Source organism: Gigantopelta aegis, chromosome 9 (genome assembly GCF_016097555.1).
Source record: "Gigantopelta aegis isolate Gae_Host chromosome 9, Gae_host_genome, whole genome shotgun sequence".
Classification (NCBI taxonomy): domain Eukaryota; kingdom Metazoa; phylum Mollusca; class Gastropoda; order Neomphalida; family Peltospiridae; genus Gigantopelta; species Gigantopelta aegis.
In genome coordinates, this window is record NC_054707.1 from 72,919,139 (window position 1) to 72,944,423 (window position 25,285).

At 35.0% G+C, this 25,285-nt stretch overlaps 1 protein-coding gene across 1 annotated transcript in view; it reads left to right on the forward strand.

Moving 5' to 3' along the window:
• Positions 1–24,406, forward strand: part of LOC121381065 (choline/ethanolamine kinase-like) — a 41,081-nt gene extending 16,675 nt beyond the window's left edge. Inside the window, exons 3-9 of the mRNA XM_041510155.1 lie at positions 4,293–4,426; positions 7,007–7,111; positions 9,728–9,786; positions 11,993–12,077; positions 13,386–13,497; positions 20,255–20,425; positions 21,182–24,406. Coding sequence (XP_041366089.1) covers positions 4,293–4,426; positions 7,007–7,111; positions 9,728–9,786; positions 11,993–12,077; positions 13,386–13,497; positions 20,255–20,425; positions 21,182–21,289 — 774 coding nt within the window. The 3' untranslated portion in view covers positions 21,290–24,406. The remainder of the gene's footprint in view (positions 1–4,292; positions 4,427–7,006; positions 7,112–9,727; positions 9,787–11,992; positions 12,078–13,385; positions 13,498–20,254; positions 20,426–21,181) is intronic.
• Positions 24,407–25,285: the final 879 nt, after the last annotated feature.

Here is a 25,285-nt window from a genome sequence, read left to right on the forward strand (position 1 = left end):
CAATATTATTTAGACGGTGCTGCCGGTCATCTGACGCAGTAAACTGTAGGCTCACTGTCTAAATAATTATTAAAGCTTAGCCAGTCATCCTAGAGGACCTAGGTAAACTGTAGGTTATTGTCTTTATTGTGATAGGTACCAGTATTAAGTCTGTATTACAAGGTTATTGAATGAGTAGTTAGGGTTAATTAAAAATTAACCAGTTAGGAATGCAGTTGTAATTCCTTTATTAATTAAGTTCCCCTGGAAGCGTTTCTCCATTATCACACGTGTGTGTGTTAGCGTTTCTCAATTATCACACGTGTGGTGTTGTGTCACTGTGAAGTGATTAGCATATTGATGTAAACTAGACACCTAGAGATTAACTAATTAAGTGATCAGTTCTGGGTTGTTATTATTGTTGTTATTAATTAACTACTGCGGCAGTACATTTGTCAGCGTAGGTTAATACAGATTCCAAAGTGTATTGTGTTTTTGTTGTGTTTTCTAGTGAACTAAACGTGCTATAATAATATATACTTAATATAAGATCTTATCTCTGATCAGACCTAGACGAGCCCAGCGGGTATAACTGCCTGTTACAGAGAGATCTAATAGATATACAGTTAGGAGAGATATTTGGACAATCGTGTTTCATTCAGTTACGGGTATTATAGAATCCCTGTGACATCGAGGCATGGGATTTTTATCCAGATACCGACTCCAAACCCTGAGTGAGTGTTCCGCAAGGCTCATTGGGTAGGTGTAAACCACTTGCACCGACCAGTGATCCATAACTGGTTCAACAAATTCCGTGGTTTGTGCTATCCTGCCTGTGGGAAGCACAAATAAAAGATCCCTTGCTGCCTGTCGTAAAAGAGTAGCCTATGTGGCAACAGCAGGTTTCCTCTAAAAACAGTGTCAGAATGACCATATGTTTGACATCCAATAGCCGATGATAAGATAAAAAATCAATGTGCTCTAGTGGCGTCGTTAAATAAAACAAACTTTACTTTACAATTATGTACACTATATTGGTTTTAACACTGGACACATTGGACAATTTTTCGTTACAGCCAGTGCACCATGACTGGTATATCATAGGCCGTGGTATGTGCTGCCTGTCTGTGGGATGGTGCATATATAAAGGACCCCTTGCTGCTGATTGAAAAATGTAGGTTTCATCTCTAAGACTTATGTCAAAATTACCAAATGTTTGACATCCACTAGCCAATGATTAATAAATCAATGTTTTCTACTGGTGACGTTAAACAAAACCCCCAACATTTTACTCGAGTCCATTATTGTTGAAAGTTGGCTCCAGGCAGTTTAAGATTTTATGTAGTCTGCATGCAGTAAGGTGTATAACTATAAGCTTGAACTGTAGGCAGTGGTGTCTCCTACTCACTAATGCCTCCCACTTACTAGTGAACTGTAGGCAGTGGTGTGTCCTACTCACTAATGCCTCCCACTTACTAGTGAACTGTAGGCAGTGGTGTCTCCTACTCACTAATGCCTCCCACTTACTAGTGAACTGTAGGCAGTGGTGTCTCCTACTCACTAATGTAGTGAACTGTAGGCAGTGGTGTCTCCTACTCACTAATGCCTCCCACTTACTAGTGAACTGTAGGCAGTGGTGTGTCCTACTCACTAATGCCTCCCACTTACTAGTGAACTGTAGGCAGTGGTGTGTCCTACTCACTAATGCCTCCCACTTACTAGTGAACTGTAGGCGTGGTGTGTCCTACTCACTAATGCCTCCCACTTACTAGTGAACTGTAGGCAGTGGTGTCTCCTACTCACTAATGCCTCCCACTTACTAGTGAACTGTAGGCAGTGGTGTCTCCTACTCACTAATGCCTCCCACTTACTAGTGAACTGTAGGCAGTGGTGTCTCCTACTCACTAATGTCTCCCACTTACTAGTGAACTGTAGGCAGTGGTGTGTCCTACTCACTAATGCCTCCCACTTACTAGTGAACTGTAGGCAGTGGTGTCTCCTACTCACTAATGCCTCCCACTTACTAGTGAACTGTAGGCAGTGGTGTCTCCTACTCACTAATGCCTCCCACTTACTAGTGAACTGTAGGCAGTGGTGTGTCCTACTCACTAATGCCTCCCACTTACTAATGAACTGTAGGCAGTGGTGTCGCCTACTCACTAATGCCTCCCACTTACTAATGAACTGTAGGCAGTGGTGTCTCCTACTCACTAATGCCTCCCACTTACTAATGAACATTCTGGGTACTGGTTCATATTCCCCACCAACACCTCGCCCCCATCCCCATTGGCATAGCCAGGATTTTATATTGCTGGGGGGGGGGGGGGGGGAGGGTACCCGCATTGTGTAAGGGCAATCACACTGTGTATGAGTCATGTTGTGAAGTAAAAGGTGATGGAAAAATCCCAACAACCTGACCAATCAATAATTATATAGATGATATTTCATGTTTTCTGTTTTCATGGAGAGAAGTGGAGTATTAACAATATGACAGAGTGATATATAATTACTGATGTCATGGGTTTAGATATCATTTGTATAATGAACAACAAAAGAGATATAAATACATATGTTGAGCATGTGGTATGCCTTACCCCACTACATAATACATATTATTAATCAATACTTTATATATACTGGATTCTGTAGAAACTGTATTAAGTGGGACTGATGAATGTGCTGGTATATACAGAATGCAGGCATTGTTATTTAAAATATGCAGTGGGCCTAAAAAATTTTTACGAAGCCTGTTTTTCTTAAATGCAAGTGTTTAAGCATTCTAAATGTATGTAGTTACACATGTGTAAATTCGGATCAGTTTGTCTAAATCAGCTTTTTAGGGCTATAAGGCAGGCTATTTTTAACTGACTGAAAACACTTAATTGTTGGTGTGCCTTCTTAAAAGTATGTTGACAAAATATTCCATATTTTAAAGCTATTCATTTGTTATTTCCCATTTTATGTTTTGTCTTATTATGCAGCGACTGCTGTGTGTTGAGATTACACTTGTACAATATTCACTTTGTTGCTCATCTGTATAAAACTTATATCGGTGCACTCGTTCAGAATGGATACATACAGAAAGCTAATTTTAAAAATCTCATCCACATAACCTCTTATTAAACAGAAAACCAACATTGTGATTTAAATAAATATTTATTTCAGTTTAAATAAAGGTTTGAGGGATTGTGAATATTATGTTTACAGAATTTGAACTATGACACTAGTAAAGTCATGACAGCTTTTATCAGTTCAACCGGAGTGGACTATAAGTGAAATGTCTGTCCATCTGTCCCACAAATAGTTTTCCGATCCGATCTGAAAAATGTTTCCATGCTCATGTACCACTATGGTTTCGAGCATGTCCCCACCCAGGGTTCAGCCTCTGGAGGCCAGGAGCCCAACTCGGGGCAGAATAGTTTTCCAGATGTTTTTTTTTCACAATGCCTTGAGATATTGAGCTGAAATTGTGAGTATAGGCTTATGATGTACTGTTACAGATTAAGTTTGACTTTCATGGTGATTTTCCCAATTTTGATAGTTATGGCCCTTGAACTTAGGTGATACAAAAATTTGTTGAGCCCAGTAGCAGACATTGCATTGCTTTAGCAGTACTCTCTAAATGCTTGTTTTTAAAGAGTCCATTCTTGTCAACTTAAATAAAAATTTTTTTTAACAAACATTGATTTTCAGATGTGTCTTACATGTAGCTTAAGTTTCACACCTCAAATAATCTGGGGGCAGTCCACATTTATAGGATTTCGTTCCAGGGGAGGTCAACTTTGAAAAGTATGGTCAAAGTCAATTTGAAGCAAAAAGTAAATTTTCATTTTGTTCACAAATATTATCTTCACAGTCATACCTTTTATGTGTGATTGCTTATAAACACAAACAACACACTGAATTAGCAAAACTGTTGCTGTAAAATATCAATTTGCATACTATTCAAAACAAAACCTCAACTTTAATGTAATTTTCTCAATTCAACTGATTTTTCGATATAAAAAAAACTGGTTTCAAATAAGATATTGTTTTACCAGAGAGACAGTCAAAGTTATGCCATGTATGATGTTCAGTATTGTATTCCAGTGAAGGTCAGATTTGAACAGTGTCTGTGGGTCACCAGAGGTCATTAAAGGTCAAGGGGTACAAATTCAAAGAAAACATTAAACTTTCATTTTCTTCATAAATATTATCTTCATGGTCATACCTGACTGACAATTAATAATAATTGTATTAATTCACTGGTATTTTCAAATATTTTACTAAATAAAATATAATAAATGTTAGTGTTTTTTTGTGTTTTTTTACAGACGAAGTCACTGAGAAGGATGGATTTGCAGAGTCCTAAAGTATCACAACTTATTGCTCAAAAGCTGGCACAGTTCCATGGCCTCGATATGCCACTGTGTAAAGAGCCACGCTGGCTTTATCATATCATAAATGGGTAATACATTAATAATATATTTTGGGGATAATATCACTGTTAAGTTGTTAACTATAAGGATTTATCACAAAATTTGGATTTGGAGACGAGACAAAGTTATTATCCCTATTCTAATACTACACCTATTAGGAGTATCTGTAAGAAATTTTATTGTGTTTTTATTAAAGAAATCACACAAATTTTAAAAACCTGATTATCCGTTCTCCTTACAATATTCAATGAAAACGCTTGTAGTAAGTAAAAGTATGACGTAATATTTTTTTCTTTTCTTTGACATGACGTCACTTACATAGGAGCGAAGCAAAGGCAAATCTTTTAGTATTGTAGTCTATATTTTATACATTATTTATTGTAATACAGAATATACTACAAATATATTTTCGTTTGCTGTTAATTTATGTTGCAAAATGTATGCATTTGATTGGACTTTACATTTATGAAGCAGTGTTTCAATCTCATATAGAATTATTTCGAGCAATTTGCCTGGATTAATTTTGGACAAGAACCATGTTGATGTGGTAGGTTTACAAGCTTATGTATAACTTTTACTAACATATTTTTACATATTGTTTTTATAAATACATAAAATAATTTCATTTACGAAATATTATGTATTATTTTGTTAGTTTTACAAAATTTTGCGATAGTCATTTCCATCTTGTCTTCTTTATGAATTTTATTGTCCCACAAAAATGATGTACTTAAGATTGTGATACAATTATTTCTTACCTGCTTGTGCCATTTTGGGAACACAGACTAGAATAGCAGGCAATATGACACATGATCGAATTGACTGCTGCGATTGATCAGGGACCAGACATTACTCGGGGAGGGTGGGTGTTCATTGCTGCTAATGAAGTGTTAATTAAAATGGCACAAAATAATAATAAAATAAGAACAATAACATCATTTTTATCTGAAGTTAGTAATATTTTTGAAAATTATTTATAAAGACATTTAAATGTAATGGAAGATGGAAAACACTACACATGAGGCTAAGTGACAGCATGTCGGACGAATTCTCAGAATTTTGTCATCGTGATAAATCCTGGTTGCCTATGACAGCGTGCATTTAACATCCGATTTATCATGAAAATTAACCAATGGAAAAAAAGTAAAGTAAAGTTTGGTTTATTTAACGACGCCACTAGAGCACATTGATTTTTTATCTTATCATTGGCTATTGGACGTCAAACATAATATGGTCATTCTGACACTGGTTTTTAGAGGAAACCCGCTGTCGCCACATAGGCTACACTTTTACGACAGGCAGCAAAGGATCAGGCAGGATAGCACAAACATTGGCCTTTGTTGAACCAGTTATGGATCACTGGTCGGTGCAAGTGGTTTACACCTACCTATTGAGCCTTGCGGAGCATTCACTCAGGGTTTGGAGTCGGTATCTGGATTAAAAATCCCATGGCTCGACTGGGATCCGAACCCAGTACCTACCAGCCTGTAGACCGATGGCCTAACCACGACGCCACCGAGGCCGGTTCCAATGAAAAAAAAGGTTTATATGACAGTTGTATTAGAATAGGCCTTAGACACATCACATTATAATTATATTCTCCATTATAAAAGGTGAGACATAGCCCAGTGGTAAAGTGTTCACCTAATGTGGTCACCATCTGGTCTGTGTGATTCTGCATATAATCTGCTGCTAATCAGAAATAATATCCCATTACGAGATAGCAGTGGATTCCTTTCATTATTGTGTGGTCCATAACCATATCTCTGATGCCATATAGCCATAATTAAAATGTGTTGAGTGCGTCATTAAATAAAACATTCTTTCCTTCCTGCTTTTATAAAATTTAATGTGTTGTAAGTTACACTCTTGAAAAAAGGTTGTAACATGTATCTCTGTTTGAAACAAAAATATCTATATATAGCTTAGATTACAGGATAAATGACTGGGCATTATGCATAATACAGTAATACATGTACTAAAGAACTATTTTTAATTAAATTCTGATGTCATAAGACTAGTATCTAGTTTTTAAAAGTACTTGGTTAAGATTCTGTCCTTTGTCAGATGTAAGTCCTTTTAAACAACTGGGTGAATTGGAGAGAAGGGAATATATCTTTACAATCATTTTGTCAATAACACTACCATTGCCCACTCCCCCAAAAAACAGTGAGTGAGTGAGTCGGTGAGTCGGTGAGTGAGTGAGTCAGTCAGTCAGTCAGTCAGTCAGTCAGTCAGTCAGTCAGTCAGTCAGTCAGTGAATGTTTTAACAACACTGCAGCACAAGCAAAACACATCAACAAATGGTAGTGGTACACTGTATACATGTATAGATCAGCATAAATGAATATATCACATGGATTTAAATGAATACTATATGTTCTGCTATTAATAGCAGCTGGCTAAACAAAGCACATGCTGAGAGTGTTGTAAAATAAACATTCCTTTGTTGTAATTAAAACCATATTGTAAAGCAGTGATTCAGGGCTCCCCAACCTTCACCTTGTTATTGATCTAGGAATAATTTCTTTGCTTTCTTCAATAATAATTACATAATACTTAAAAATGTTTTTTTTATTGAAATGATATTGATGTATTTTTTCTTTTAGCTGGGTCCACGAAATACAGAATAACTTTGCAGAAAACCTTCAAAAATGCCCAGAAGTGATGAAACTGATGTCAATGAATTTAGAAGAAGAGTTAGACTGTATGATGTAAGTTATTTCTCGTTCCAGCCATTGCACCGCAACTGGTATATCAAAAGCTGTGGTATGTGCTATTCTGTCTGTGGAATGGTGCACATAAAAGAAACCTTGCTACTAATGAAAAAATTAGCAGGTTTTTAATCTTAAGACCATTTGACAGAATTACCAAATGTTTAACATCTAATAGCCAGTAATAAATATATCAGTGTGCTCTAGTGGTGTCGTAAAAGAAAAACACCTTTTTTTTTTAACTATGATGAAAGTTTGTTATCAAGTGAAAAAATGGCTCTAAAATAAAATATGTCTTGCATATACCAGTGTTCTCCCCTACTCTGTTATGATTTGCTTCTCGCAGGCCTCCTTTTTTTTAAAGTACCCTGATCCTCTATTTTTATCCATGTATACTCATTACAAATCATTAACTCAGCTGTTGGCAGTTAGTGGCTCATCATTACATGAGGCTACACATATTGTTATCACTTTAACTGTGAGACTGTTGTATGCGTCGTTAAATAAAACATTCCTTCCTACATTGTGAAATGGAGTGAGACGTAGCTCAGTGGTAAAGCACTTGGCTGATGCATTTTTGATCTAGAATCGATCCCGTCAGTGAGCCCATTGAGCTATTTCTCGTTCCAACCACTGCACCATAACTGGTATATCAAAGGCCATGGTATGTGCTATATCCTGTTTGGGATAATGCATATAAAAGATTCCTTGCTACTAATGGAAAAATATAGCAAGTTTCCTCTTTAAAGGAATGCTAAAGCAAGGCTTTTGGACTGGTGTGCATATTCAACGAAAAAAATAAAAAAGTGTTTTATTTAACGACACACTCAACACATTTTATTTACGGTTATATGGCGTCAGACATATGGTTAAGGACCACACAGATTTTTTTAGAGGAAACCTGCTGTCGCCACATAGGCTACTCTTTTACGACAGGCAGCAAGGGATCTTTTATTTGCGCTTCCCACAGGCAGGATAGCACAAACCATGGCCTTTGTTGAACCAGTTATGGATCACTGGTCAGTGCAAGTGGTTTACACCTACCCATTGAGCCTTGCGGAGCACTCACTCAGGGTTTGGAGTCGGTATCTGGATTAAAAATTCCATGCCTCGACTGGGATCCGAACCCAATACCTACCAGCCTGTAGACCGGTGGCCTGCCACGACGCCACCGAGGCCGATCATATTCAACGATACTTAATGCACATTATTGCTCAATATCAACAAGTATAATAGTATAGTTAATTAATAAAACGGTTAAATGTGACGGCTATTATATATAACGGGCGCAGCCATTTTGTACCTTCCCAGTGAATAAGCCCTCTGGCGAGCTGGTGGTTATGTAATACCTAACGTGTCACGTCAGGAATTAGTCTTCAAACTGAAGAAACAAAACATACCTGATTTTTGTGGATGCATCGCAATGTTCTGTAATAATATTTATCCTAGTAACACAGCAACGTGTATATGTGGTTTATTTTTCAATACAAAATAAACCACCATTGTCAGTGTTGAAACAACTGTATTATATTTTGTGTATAAATTAACTCATGTACTGAAATAATAGTTGGAGTGTTTTCTTGCTTAATTGGTCTTTTCTTTCCGTGGCCTGTACCTGTGGTTCTTGATTGATTGGCAGGTGTATATTTAGACGGTCTCTAGACACTGTGTCTAGACACACTAAAAAGACATGCCTCTTTTATTAAGTTCACAGGGTATTGTGTGATAACCTCAAATCGTAATGGACTTTACCAGCTTTATTACTGTAAGTAATTCTGTAAAACCCTTGATTAAGTAGACTTTCCCATCTAAAATAACAAAACTGACCAATTACGTAGTCCCAGAGAAAAGAAAATTTATCACTTGGATATCGTGAGTGGTCGTTGTTGCTCGAATGTATCCTACCAATAGGCCTAATAATATACATTTTTTCTTTGGATTTTTTAAAAGAAAAAAATACTATAACTCCATTTTGTTATATTGATGCAAATTGAAATATATTTAGTTAAATAGTTTATTATACTATCAAGTCATTTTTGCAAGTCAGGTTGATGAAAGCGAAGAGCCTTGTTGTAAATTAGAGCATTTGTTTACACTATGCGTAATAGAGAAGTTGGACCTGAGCTGACGTCACTTCGCCCCAAGCTATACCATCAGATATCACAAAAACGAAACAAAATGGCTGCCCCCACTTAGCAGGAATAATCATGTTTTTTTATTAATTCTAAAATTACACGTTTTTCATTTGTTAAAGTGTCAGTATGTGTTGGTGGTCTGGGTATGCATCTTTCCAACACATAAGGCTCTTGTTGGAGTTTAGTCTACCTTTAAGACTATGCCAAATTTACCAAATGTTTGACATCCAACATTAATAAATCAATGTGCTCTAGTGGTGTCATTAATCAAAACAAACTTTAACTTTCATAGTGACATCATGATTGACTTTTTATTGTCAATGCTAACATCATATCGGAAATCAAAGAAATGTAAGCATACAAATTACAGTATATTTAGTAATTATGAATCAAAACTTTAACTTCCAGTGTAGTAAAATTTATGCCTTAAAAAATTGGGATTATATTGCATTACATGACCTTTTTTCTCTTTTTTTTTCAGGAAAATATTATCACAGATAGAATCACCTGTTGTGTTTTGTCATAATGATCTGCAAGAAGGTTGGTTAATTTTTTTTCTATAAAACTAAAGTTAGCCATTTTAATTACCCGGTCTCAGTGGTGTCATGGTTAAGGCATCGGACATAAGGCTGGTAGGTACAGGGTTCACATCCCGGTACCGGCTTCCACCCAGAATGAGTTTTAACAACTCAATTGGTAGGTGTAAGACCACTACACACACTTCTCTCACTAACCACTAACCCACTGTACTGGACAGACAGCCCAGATAGCTGAGGTGTGTACCCAGGACAGAGTGCTTGAACCTTAATTGGATATAAGCACGAAAATAAGTTGAAATGAAATGAAATGAAAATTACCCATATATGAATACAGGTCTCCTAGATAGTCTTATGGTTAGAGCAGTGTTTCTCATCCAGGGGTTCTAGAATATTTTTAAAATTCACTTGCCCAATTTTAACTGTTGATAAACCAACAAAAACAGCAAATTAAAATAATTAACTTTTTAATGTCCATTTTTTATACTGAAATCATGTTACACAACAGATAGGCTCATTGGGCATACTTTATGGTTTGTTTAGAAAAATATGCAAATAATTTTCATCAGTTTAGAATAAAGTTACTGTACCTATTAAAATTTTAAAATAATTGTTTCCACTAAAACCACCAAAGTTATAAAAAATAATCCATGTTACCAAGATATTACAACAATTAATAACATTATTCATTTACTTGTGAATGGGAACTCCTCCCCCCACCCACCCCCTCAAAAAACAAAAAGAGAAAAGAAACAAGAACCTTTATTAGCATGTATTACAGTTTAAGGCTTAACCCCCTCCAACACACACACCATATTAGAAATTTTTCAATTTGAGTTCTTTGTTAAATTTATCTATTTCATGATACCATGTTCCTAAACGTTTTAAATAAAAAAAATTGCAATTTATGTCATATTTTATTAATTAAATTAATAATTTACACATTTAAACTATTTGCAAATAGTGACATGCAACCTTTAAAACTAATAAAAGAGTGGTTATCATTTTGCATATTATGCTTGCACTGTACTACTATTAATATTAGAGTAACAAATCTTTGGATTCCAGTGTAAAAAAACAAAATGGTGGCAAAACAATGAACTTTTGTTTTTCCAATGTTTACACTTTATAACTTTAATAAAATTATATCGGTAGGTATATTGATGTCATGAATGGGTCAAAGATTACTGGTGGCCAACTATTTGTTAGTGAAATACTGCATGTGATAGCAAATCAAAAGAAATGACTTGTAGATGTTTCTTTTGTTTTTATACAATCATAGGACGTATTGTTGTAGATTATTATTATTTTTTTTTTATATATATATATATATTTTTTTTTGACCACTTGCCATCGGGATTGCACAAAGTAACTTATACTGGCTGAATAAAAAAACCCACTGGCCTCGGGCATCGGGCCACTGTATTCTAGAACCCCTGTGTCATCCAGTGTACTGAAGTGTTGTTTTGCAACCAAGATGTTGCACATATTTCTAATTGTCTTAACTACATTTTAAAATGAAAGTTCAAATTACTTTCTTCCACACCAATTGGTGAGAACACATATACGTGCAATAACATTTAAAGACATGACTGGCTGCTTGCTTTATAAATGGTATTTAATAGTATTCTCTATATATCTTAACAGTTTGAGTGTATAACTAGAATTTATTGATTTAAAAGTGGAAAGCCAGAAATCACAGACTTAGACATGATAAATATGAGGAGTGTGATCAATTGCTCCTGTGAGATTATGGGGAGTCATTTAGATATTACTATTTTGGTACTGTAAAGGGAGCTAAAAATTACTTTCCTTGAACCAGTCTCAAGGGAATGAAAAGGGATTTGCCTCGGAGGTGTTGTGGTACCGGCTCCCATCCAGAGCGAGTTTTAACGACTCATTGGGTAGGTGTAAGACCACTACACCTCTCACTAACTGCTAACAATTAACAACTAACCCACTGTCCTGGACAGACAGCCCAGATAGCTGAGATGAGTGCCCAGGACAGTGTACTTGAACCTTAATTGGATATAAGCACGGATGTAAGTTGAAATGAATGATTAGGAGGGAGAGTGATAGCTCCCCTTAATGACAAGGTCAGGAATCATGAAAGTACAGCTTGGAAATATATATATATATATATATATATTAAAATGCAGAAAATAAGAATTTGATTGTAAAAAAAACCCTGACTGTTACATTTGTTTCAGGCAATATTCTTTATATTGAGGAAAATCCAGACAAAACAAAACAGATGACCGTGATTGACTGGGAATACTGCAGTTATAACTACAGGTATGATTGCATGTTATAATTCCAAATACATCTTTCCTTTCCCATCTTTTATATTGATGTTGCTGATCAATTCATTCACATATTTACCATTGTTGAATACCTAATAGCTCATGTATTGTTGTCCTGGGGTGTCGTTAAACATTAGTTCATTTATGCAGGATGTAGCCCAGTGGAAAAGCATTCCCTTGGAGCACGTTGGTTTGGGATCGTCCCCATCGGTGAGCCCATTGGGTTATTTCTGGTTCCAGCCAGTGCACCACAACTGGTATATCAAAGGCCGTGGTATGTGCTATCTGGTCTGTGGGTTGGTGAATATAAAAGATCACTTGCTACTAATGGAAAAATGTAGCGGGTTTCCACTCTAAGACTACGTCAAAATTACCAAATGTTTGACATCCAGTAGCTGATGATTAATAAATCATTGTGCGCTAAAGGTATTGTTAAACAAAACAAACTTTAACTTTCCTTTCCAATCTTTTATATTGATTTTGCTTATCAATTCATTCACATATTTACCATTGTTGAACACCCAATAGCTGATGTATTTTGTGCTGAGTTGTTGTTAAACATTCATTCATTCCTGTCGCATTGAATTATATTCTTGGAACCAGGCCACTCCATTTGGAAACATATATCTTGGTATATATATATATAATAAGGATAACACTACTGTATGCTTACAGAAATGTTATTAGCATAAAGGCTCATAACTTCAGAAGTATTCGAATAACAAGAATACAAGATCTAAATACGCAAAATTACTAGTTGATTAAATACTTTTGTTTTGTTTACCTCAAACTAAGACCATGAATACAGTGGTATCTTCAGAAATGACATTATTATTATTGTTATTTTAACAACACCACTAGAGTAAATTGATTTATTAATCATCGGCTATTGGATGTCAAACATTTTGTCCCACAGACAGGATAGCACATACCATGGCCTTTTATATACCAGTCGTGATGTACTGGCTGGAGAAATGACATTAAGTCAGTTGTTTAAATCGCATTGACCAGACCTGAATTCAGCCAAACTGAGCAGAAAAATGTCCGTTAGACTGTTTTATGCACTTCACAGTATACCAAATAGCCACGTTGGGAACCAGTCAAATAATTTGTGAACATTAGTAAAACATTTCCTGGCTGAACTTTGACAAATCTACTCATTGGGTCAACTTTACAATATGCAGCAGACTTGCTTTCTATTTAAAAAAATTCTTGAATAAAACTCTTTTTTTTCTTTTTTAAATGAAATTATGAACAACTACTAAGAAGATTAAAACCAGTATTCCAATTTTTTTTACAGAGGTTTTGATTTTGGCAACCATTTTTTGGAATGGTGCTATGATTATGCAGATAACCCAGATCCACCATATTACAGTTTTCATCCTGAAGATTATCCATCAAGAAAACGTCAGGTAGGTTATGCTACACACTCTTCTTTGTGTGTGTGTGTGTGTGGGTGTGTGACAATTTGAGGTTGTTTTTGTGGAAGTCATACTAAAAGAGATGGCAACCAGGATTCTACAGTAGATCCAGAAAGCTGTGGGTTTTGAGCGTGTGGCTTGTTTATTCCATGTTTTTAAGATGGGTGGAAATTTTTACTTTGAAATCCATTGAAGATTATGAAAGATATGAATATAGCCTTAATTTCCATTTCCTTTCTTATCTCAATCTCATCTGCCTACTCCAACAACACTGTATATCTCCAAAACGTCTTGAAATCCAACTCAACATGCCATTGTCTGCTGTTGCCACCCCAGAAGCATTCCCCAACAGCTAGCCCAACAGTCAAAGGGAATGGGAGAAGAGAAAGACAAATGGAATGTAATAAAAGTGTGAGCTAGTCCCTGTCTAGATTGGAAATCATGTTGTTTAAGGGTTGAAACCTTTTGGTACCTTGTTCATAACGCATGATACATGTAAACCATCTCAGATACAGGACTTTAGAATTTTTTTTAAATGCACTAGTCATGGGATCAGTAATTTTACAAATTTACTAGCCACAATTAAAAATTCACAAGCCCTACTTCACTTTAAGTTAATACAATTTTACTAAATAATAGAAATAGTCAAATATGTCGCCTAAAGAAGGAGATACAGCTTAAAACACTAACATTAGGGGTTGGAGTGGGGTTAGTATATTCATATTTACAAAAGAGAATTAACTGCAACATTTGACAAAAAAACAATTTCCCACTAGTCACCTGGCATGGCAATTGTAGTTATGTACTAGCCCAACATTGAATATCACTAGCCATGGGAGTGGGGCTACCATAATCTAGAAGTCCTGCAGATGATTCCAAAAGGTACCAGTAAGTTTCTTATTTTGTCGAATTTTACAGTAACCACTTTACGAGGACAAAGATTTTATTCACGTTAAGCTCTGGTCTTCTAAATAAAAAATGACATTTTCTTTTAACAAATAAGTAATTACTACTTAATATTTCTAATTGTATTTATTGCAAATCCAGTGCAATCAAACACTGTGAAATAATAACAAATAGTTTTACCCATTACATGAAGGTTAATTAAACATAGCTAGACAAATACCTCTGTGTAGTTACCATATTCATTATTCTAGTTCAATTAACCAGTAAAAAGGTGCCAGAAAAAACATCAAGTGCACGTCCCCTAAGTCTCGTTGTAGAGGAGGTAGACAGCCATTGCTACCTGTTCATTATGTCATTCCATAATCAACAGTAGTACATGACGTCACGTAATATGTTACGCTGCATGCATTCCTTTTAGCGATATAACATATATCAGCTGAGAGGAGTGATGTCAAGGTACAAAAATAAAATGCAGTGAATTTTATAATAATTACACTAAAATTATAAGAATAATTGAACGATAAAATGTTTCTGGCACCCGTCCTTTTGTAGATATTTTTTCTGACACTCGTCTCAAGAAAATCAATCTTTGGAGCTCGCTAAAGATCGCTCCGAGGATTAATTTTCTTGAGATGAGTGTCAGAAAAACATATACAAAAGGACGAATACTGTAGAATACTTTATTTTCGCGGGATCAAATTTTTGCGATTTAATGAAAATGGGTCAATTTGCGAACATTTATTTTCGCGAATCCCCCAACCCCATCAATAAAAAAAACAAAGTACAGATGTCGATAATTTTGTTTTAAAAACGGAACTTAGTTTTGCCGGTTGTTACGCTAATCTGTAGAACTAATCCTACATGATTAAACCCATTCATGACCAGTGGCTTATTCGCGCACATGATGCCTTTATTTTCGCGTGGAATATATTTTCACGAATTTCATTCACACGCGAAAAACGCGAAAATAAAGTATTCTACAGTACCAAAAACTATTATGTTGTGTAAAGGAAGATTCAGGAATTTAAGCCTGTGAGTTTTAAAATAAAAATAAAGCTTCTTTTTTTTAGTCCATGGGTTTGAACAAAAAATAAAGGTCATATTTAAGCCCATGAACTAAAAAATGGATAAGCTTAACCACAAAAATTCCTGTTAACTGGATTGTTAAAAGTAAATAATGTTTCTTTGAATTGTGTTGAATTCTCTAACTTTTTCAGAAACCAGCTGTTTCATAAATGTAAGCATGTTTGTGGGTTTTTCTCTGGTATGAACACAATGGAGTATTTATGGCTTCATCTTTATTAACAACAGTATTTAATGAGTAATATTAGTCTGAGTGTACTGAAGTATACTATTCTCTTGAATTGCTCTATCAAGCACATTTTACGGTCTGCACTGAGTGTTATAATTATTGTTTATGTGTTCAGAGCTACTACTGTTAATTACTTGTATTTTGTCACATTCATAAAATCGATCTTTCGGTATGAGCACATCAGCTGTGTTCACACTTTGTGTACGTTAAACTGGTTTAACTATACTGCTTTAGCTAAAACACAACTGGTTGGAAATGACAAGCTTTCACACATCAGGGTTTCTAGAATTTTTATAAAATCCACTAGCCATGGGATCAGGGATTTAAAAAATGTACTAGCCACGATTAAAAATTCACTAACCCTACTTTATTTTAAGTTAATACAATTTTACTAAATAATAGTAATAATCAAATATGTCACCTAAAGAGGGAGATACAGCTTAAAAATACTAATATTGGAGGGTTGGGGTGGGTGGGCAGGATATTCATATTTACAAAATAGACTTAACTAAAACATTTGACCAAAGAAATTCACTAGCCATCGGGCATAGCAATATCAGGTATTTACTAGCCCAACATTAAATATCACTAGTCATGGGAGTGGGGTTGCCATAATCTTGAAGCCCTGCATGTGTAATAGCTATAACCAGTATACGGTGGAAGTGTAGTTTTCCACACGTGCAAGATTTTATAACAAGCATGGACTACGAATGTGTTATTTCAATTTCACTAAACCCCATACCAAAGTGTTTTAGATATACCAGTTTAGCTATACCTGTATAGTGAAAAGGTTGCGATCACACTTACGTTTTAAACTGTTTTAGTTACACTAGTTTAATTAAACTAGTTTAAAGTGTAAATGTGAATGCAGCTATACTTTGAAATACAGCTTTGAAAAAACCCCCAAGGAACTAATTGCCAATGTTATTATTAATAAAAGCAAAGGGAATCACAGTAAACAATGATACAAAGATGATTGTTGTTTTTAGTTTTAGTCAGTAACTACTGTAGTGTATTAACATGTAGAATGTAATACATTTCAACTAACCCATCTGAGTAGTTCTAAAATAAAGTAGTGCACATATTTATACGCCAGTTGTATATTAAATTGTACATAAAAACATTTTGGTAGTATATACAGTACAGTACAGTATATACAGCACAGTACAGTATATACAGCACAGTACAGTATATACAGCACAGTACAGTATATACAGCACAGTACAGTATATACAGCACAGTACAGTATATACAGCACAGTACAGTATATACAGCACAGTACAGTATATACAGTACAGTATATACAGTACAGTACAGTATATACAGCAATCAAAATAAGTATTTGTTCATTTGTCCTCACATGGGGCGGAATGTAGCCCAGTAGTAAAGTGCTCACCTGATGTGCGGTCGGTCTAGGATCGATCCCCGTCGGTGAGCCCATTGGGCTATTTCTCGTTCCAACCAGTGCATCACTGTTGTTCTTTCTAAGACTATCCTATGTGTTAGAATTACCAAATGTTTGACATCCAATAGCTCTAGTGGTGTCATTAAACAAAACAAACTTCTTTTTTTCCACCTGACAAGTGAAAATCTGCTCAGACAAGAAAAATGTATCTCAATGGTTTTTTCAGTGGATAAGTAATTATTTGTAATGCAGTTTAATTTTGAGCAATCGAAAACATCGACCTTGTACTTAAATAAAACAAATCACTTATTTGGGACAGGTGAAAATACTGGCAGACAAGTACATTTTTAGATGTACTTGTCCGGTGGACTAGTGAAATTTTGTATTATTTCTATCACTGATATGTCATTAAATTTGATTAATTTTGTCATAATTTCATTTTAATCATATTGGGTCCATCATATGTGTAGAAACACTAACAGATACAGTGTAATCTGTGACATTTAAATAATAAACTTTAATGTGGTTTGGTGTTTTTTATCTATTACACTTGATCTTAACACAATATATTCATAACGATTTCCACATGCAAGTAAAGTTCTTCTGTAGTGTGTTCTCTGTTTTATGCTGTACTCTTTCAAGGTTGAAGAAAGAAAGAATAAAAATGGGACCTTTTTTGTTTACATTCAACTTCTAATTGTTATCTTACTTCACCAGATACAAAATGTTTGTTTGCATCCTTCACTATGTTATGCACATGTAGGATTATAGGTTCCCAATAGATTACAGTGACAGACCCTAGTTTTTAAAACACAACAACATATTTTATTACTATTAAAGCAATTTTTGACAATTGAAATCTGACATTACTTAGATTTTATTGTTTAGATTATCCATTTCTGTATATCCGAAGTGTTTCTGATTATCTTAGTGTTTGTACGGTAATACAGTGATTTGCATTTTTTATATTTTAAAAAATGCACATACTTTTTAGAAATAATGGTTAATAATGTGGACAAGCATCAGTCTATTTTGAAGGGTATTTTCTTGTTTCAACATCATAGACTCTTGTTTCATTCTATTGTAACTTATCTAAACAGGCTTGTAGGATTAACCAAACTTAGTGACCATTTTCACCTGTTAGAACTAGGGTCTGCGACTTTTAACTGAAACCTACATGTACATGGTTAACTGAACATTCCCATAGCTGTGGGTGGGGATTGGACGTGTCGTTCGACCCACCCTGAATGGACTGATTACTTATTTTTATTGTTTATCAAAATGCTTGGCCAAATCTCCATCTTAATACAGAGGTGAAGACAACTCCCTTAGCAGCCAAGCTACAGCCCTTGAAATTTGCGGCAGCAATCAACAGTGCTACATCAACAACTATTGTAAAGTTAATATACAGTGGCAGTTTAAAGCCTTCCAGCATTTGTACTAGTCATGGACATGCAGTGTTCGAGATTAAAAATTTTGGGCAGTATCCCAGTTGGATACTAATATTTCAAAATCTGGTATTCCACCTGATAATTTAGTATCCCACTTAAATGAAATTCATAAATAACATCGTAACAAACGTGGACGACACTGTTACTTAACTTCACTAGTAAATGATGACTTTCATTGTTTCAGTGAAACATAAAAACGTAGGATTAAAAAAAAAAAAAACCCCAACAAACTCCCCCCCCCCCCCCCCTCCCAAAAACAAAAAACCCCAAACAACAACAACAACTCAAAAACAAACCCATTATATGGTATCGCGGTGGGATACAGGGTTCTTGAAGTCTGGTATCCGAAATTAAATTCTGGTATCCCCGGGATATCGGGATACCGTTAATCTGGAACACTGACATGTAAGCTTAATGTCTTGATTAAACTTGTAATTGATCAAACTAAACGTCAGTAGCATCAAATTTAGAAAGTTACATTTTAAACACAGTACTTGGGTTTCTTTTGGACCTCAAAATTTCATAATAGACAGTTTCAAACATTAAAGTATTCTCCAGCTCTGCCTCATGACTGTGATGCATTTTAAAGAGAAAGTCCTTAATTTGTGGCCATTGTCAAGATTCATTTGAATCCCGTTGGCTCGAACCCTGTCGGTGCTCGAGAAAGTGTTCGACCTATCGGGTAGTTCAACCTATCTATTTGGTCAACATTGTGTAAGTGTAACTCGGGACTTCATTTTTGGTTCGAGCGTTGTGGTGTATTCGACCCTTCTGAGTTCAACCCAATGAGATTCTACTGCATTTGCAACTAATAGAAACTTTTAATGACTTAAATGACATATTAAATGCTTTTTAGTTTTTTTACAATATCAATGTGTGTACATTCACTGTGTTTCTGATCACCCTAATGTTTGCAATAGCTTAAACTTCTTCTTTCTTCTTACATACAAATTATTCAGAGGTAAACTCAAGTTTGAGCTGCAAGGGAACTATTTATATGTAGTTTCCTATAGACAGGACATTACATACCACCAAATTTGATGAACAGTGCTTGGGATTGGGGGGGGGGGAGGGGAACAAAGTGCATAAAGTGCTGTTAAATCTGTAAACCATCACACCATAGGTAAGTGTTTCAAAGCATATTTTCAAAGCTATCTTAGCGCTACGATATCGTAAAACAATCATAAGCTATGACGTCACTATGGCATGTGTTGTAAAGAACATCATAACCTACTATGGTTTCACAATATTGTAGAGCTAAGATACCTTCTAAAATCCCTAGCCTACATCTAGCAGCACAGGCTATTTTATGGGGGGGGGGGGGGGGAGACGTAGTCCAGTGGTAAAGCACTCGCTTGATGTGCGGTCAGTTTGGGATCGATCCCTGTTGGTAGACCCGTTGCGTTATTTCTCATTCCAGTTAGTGCACCGTATCAAACGCTGTGGTATGTGCTATCCTGTCTGTGAGATGGTGCATATAAAAGATCCCATGCTACTAATAGATAAATGTAGCGGGTTTCCTCTCTTTGACTATGTCAGAATTACCAAATGTTTGACATCCAGTAGCTGATGATTAATAAATCAATGTGCTCTAGTGGTGTTGTTGAACAAAACAAACGTTTTAACTTATATCTTATATAAACACAGATTGAGTAACTTATTATTCTGTTGTAGTACGAGTTTTTCCGAGAGTACCTGGCTGTGATGGGACAGACGGCCATCACGGATGAAGATCTTCACAACATGTACGTGGAGGCGAACACGTTTGCCTTGGCCTCACACTTCCTGTGGGGCGTGTGGTCGCTCGTCCAGTCACAGACCTGTGCCATCAAGTTTGGATTTATGGTGAGGTTTGGTATCTTTGGAAGCACAATTTCATCATCTATATTAAAAGCCTCATTTTCCCTCATGTATGCAAAAATAATGGTATCTGTTTATTTAAAGCATACTTTATAAGACAAGTTGTGGCCATTTATCAAGTTTGAATTTATGGTGAGATTTAAATTGTAGGTAAAATCTGGAGTTTTTTGTTTTTTTAAATTCCACTCTCCCCTTTCCTTTCTCTTATTTGAAATTTATATCTTTTTTCATTTTCACAGCTCCACAGGGAACATTTTATTCAGTATCACGTTGTGATTCGCTATGTAAGTTTCAGAGGTCGCTACACAATTTTAAAACATTGAACAGTAATTGCTAATCAATTTTCAGCGGACTGAAAAAAATAGCTGATTAAGATTTTGAAAACAAAATGTTGCCTGTTACAAAAATAAAGAAGTGTTTTATTTAATGATGCACTTGATACATTTTAATCAACAGTTATGTGGTGTCATGCAGACAGGTTAAGGACCATACAGATAATGGGAGGTAAAATCCACTCCATGGACTACTCATTTTGATTAACAGCAAGAGATCTTTTATATGCATCAACCAACAGACAGGATAGTACATACCTTAGCCATTATTACATCAATTGTGGAGTACTGGCTCAAGCGAGAAATAGCCCAGTGGGCTAATTGTTGGGGATTTATCAAGACTGATCACGCATTTGTTTAGTTTTTTGTCAAACTATTTTCTTAAATTATTAAACTATTTTCTTTCTAGGAATATGCAGTTTGCAGATTTGAAGGCTATTTTAAAATGAAAGAACAGCTTCTGTATCTTGGGTCGCAAGATGAAATAAGCTCCGATTATTCAGTGGAACTTTCTTGAATTCATGGCTGATCAGAATGGGCTTCTGCATATAACAGAGGTTTTTAATAGTCAGGAAAATGTTTCTGATAGACTACTGCACAACAAATATAGATCAACACATATTACATTTACAGTGGATGCACTTTTTAAGCCAGGAATCTATGTGTACGTAGTTCGTAATGAGTAGTGTGTGGTGCGTAAACAACAGTTTATATAGAAATCAATTGAAGCACGTTCATATGTACGTGTTGCTTAATGTGCAATATGTTAATTCCTGAACTCCTCTGTGATCGTTCCAATACGCATCACGCACTATGCATTATGGATCATGTACACATGGATTCCTAGTTTTAATGTATATATTTATTATATGATAATTTGTATTACATTTACCTATGTGTTCCTTCACTACAAAATGCCTTGTTTTTGTATTGATGTTCCCATGCATTTATATAATACAGCCAGGAATGTGATATGTAATTAAAAAAAAAAAAAAAAAAACGATCCTTAAAAAGTTGAAGACTTTACACTATACACAAATAAAGGTCCTCAGTCTAATTTGTGAAAATTATTATTGGAAAAAAATAATGTTTTTGTGTTCTGTATACATGAATTTATTTACCGAGTATCTAGTTTTATAATGGTAATTTGGTGTATGCTCAACAGTATTTGCTTTGATCCAGTTTCCTAAGAAGCTATAAGTTTTAGCTTAACTCAGTTAGAAATGTACATATGTGATAGCTGATGGCATTTTAAGTTCCATAACCGGGGAAAATTGCAATATGGTATAAATTGTTTAAACAGAGTTGATGTTGAAACTTACAATTCACTATCATCCATCATAATGAATGCTTTCCAAAGATAAAATGTTTATTGTATTTGTTTCTTATTACTTGCTTGTTGTATTCCTTTTCTTATCATGTAAATGTTGATATCATTATTATGTCATCATTATTATAAATAAATGAATAATTAATTGTGTTACATGAACTATACAGGGCACTCTGTCCAAACGAGCACAGGTGTTTTCTTTTCTACTCAACCTGACTATTCCCCTAGAGATATTAGTCTGGTCCGAACATCCCAACAGCCAAGGGATGACTTGAATCTTCCAATGAGTCCCCTGCTTCCTGTTCCAGTCACGTGACTAACACTTCCTTTGTTTTTCCTTCATTGGCTTGGGTTTTTTTTTTTTGCTCCTTTCAAATGTAAGCCATCATGTTTTTTCTGTTGGTTTAATTGAGAGAGTTTTTTATGTGTACTACCTTCTTAAACATTATGTCTAACTTAATACGGCTTTATTTGGTTAAATTCATTTGATAAAAAGTGTTATTTTCTAAGTTTTAAATTGTTACTTGTGCCGGTGGTCTGCTGCCATTTTCCTAATCCAGATTTCTATGTATAACCGGTATGATCTCAAAGTCCTTTTCCCAGTACTAGCATATCTTAAATAATAATCCATTTTGGCAAATTACATATTAGCCAGTATGCCTAACTCATTGGTTTTTGTGATATAATATAACCATTTTGTACTAAAATATAAAGTGTCAGTAGATAGTTAAAAAAACAATGGTTTTTTTTTAATATGGCAAAGAAAAGAAAGAAAAAAATCAGTTGTAAGATGTCAATGGTGTAGCATGTTTTTTAATTTTCTTATTTAAATAAGTTTAGATGAAACAAAATGACAGTTTCATTACCAGCCAACATGTAACGAACCCTACTGTAGCAGAATTCACAGGGTAATTTTTATTAAAGTGCAAACAACTCACTGATTTTTTCATTTATCATTGGTCTTGACATCCAGTAGTTGATAATTAATAAATCAGTGTGCTCTAGTGGTGTCGTTAAACAAAACAAACTTTCAAACAAATCATTGGTCAGATTTTAGTAAAATATTGTTTAGAAGTTACTCTTAGATTTCTGGGCTCACCCTGCCCATTGCCAAATTGGCCAATTGCTAACTTTTATGTGAAGTGGCTATAACATTCAGTATATGGCTAATAAAAAGTTGTTTAAATTAGCCAGTTTTTAAAGGGACAGACCCTAGTTTTAACCCGTACAAAATGGACACTAAGTTTAGTTAATCTACAAACCTGTAACTCATTTGAATAAAGTTACAATATAGTGAAAGAAGAGCGTGTGATGTTGAAACCGGCAAATATTTAAAAATAGACGAACTCAAATCAATAATCGCTACTTCTCGGACGCACATGTACTTTTAAACATATGAAAAATGCATTTTTTGGTATTGGAAACACTGGGATGACCAGAAACACTTTGGTTGTACAGAAATGGATAATCAAAAGAATAAAATATAAGTAATGTTTGATTTCATTGATCATAAATGGCTCTAATAGTGAAAAATATTTGGTAGTGTTTAAAAACTAGAGTCTTTCCCATTAATATGTTTCAAACAAATACCCTACATATCTAAACATTGGCTAAAACAAAATTTCTTTCCAGTGTAACCCCTGGATGTTTTGCTCTCAAGTTTGTCTATGCACAATCCCTCACCCTATCTCTGTCATAATGAATACCATAATAATGTTTGTGTGCTGCAATATTCACATATTTGTATGTGTCGTTTTTGTTTATTGTTTTTTGTGTCGTTTTTTTTGTGAGGTGGTGGTGGAGAGGATTCAGTTTATAAATACAAATCCAATGTACTAACTGTAGGTGACTATTGTTTGTTCACATTATTATTCATTACCGGTACCTTATAGTCACGGTTTGATCTGGACCAAAAACATGTTGCTAGCAATTTGGTGAAATTTTTTAAAAACATGTAGCCAAATTTAGTGTGTTGTAGCCAAAAGGATGATGACAAAATACAGTCTCATTAAATAGGTTGTTCTCATTATGACCTTTTTGGTGAATTTATTATGAAAATATGTTCATCAAATTAAACTTAACCAGTAATAGGTCTTTTATTTATTAATTGTTATTTTTTAATTTACACTGTGGGTGCAATACAAACTCATAATAATTACAAACTGAACAGGTTTTCTTTAATTGTGAAGGAAGGACATATTTTATTTAACGACACGCTCAACATATTTTATTTATGGTTATATGGCATCAGACATATGGTTGAGGACCACACAGATATTGAGAGAGGAAACCCGCTGTTGCCACTTCATGGGCTACGCTTTTCGATTAGCAGCAAGGGATCTTTTATATACACCATCCCACAGACAGGGTAGTATATACCACGACCTTTGATATACCAGTCGTGGTGCATTGGCTGGAATGAGAAATAGCCCAATGGGCCCACCGACGGGGATCGATTCTTGTTATGTTGAGTTTAAATCATGGATGTTTTGAACGATTGAACTAATCATAGAAATCCAAGCCAGTGCCCTACCACCGGTACATCAAAGTCTGTAGTATGTGCTGACCTGTCTGTTGCAAAGTGCATACAAGGCATTCCTTGCTGCCACGGTATTTACCCTGTCATGGACAGAACTCTGTGGAAGTCAGATGTTGTGCCCACGACAGGTGTGCTTGAACAGTTCTCCGATGGAAGCGTGCCAAAAATTACCCACACACTGTATTTGTGGGTTTTTTCTCACATTTATCTAGTGTCAAAATAACCAAGGTTACTGGTCATTGTTTTAAATGTGCAGAAGTGTCATTAAATAAATATGAATTAGTAACCATGGTAACTGTTTCACAGAAATGTTATTCGAGTTGACAAAAATTATGTTTAATTTGTTTCTTCAGCTAGTTTGGTGCCACTAGTTGACTAACTGCTTTATATATTTTGTATTTTATTTTTAAAATTTGTTTGTGCTGTTTTTATGAGTTTTAGTAGTTAGTGAAATGTAATGTATTATTTGTTATGTGTAATATTATTGTTTGTAAATAATTTTATATGTGCTTTGGACAATCATGGTTTATAGACGTCAGTTTATCTGGTAAAATATTTTATTTTGTGATTTATTGTGAATTTTATCAGTTTGAGTCAAATAAGAATACTTTTGTCCAAAATGTTGTGTTTACCACAAAAGCATT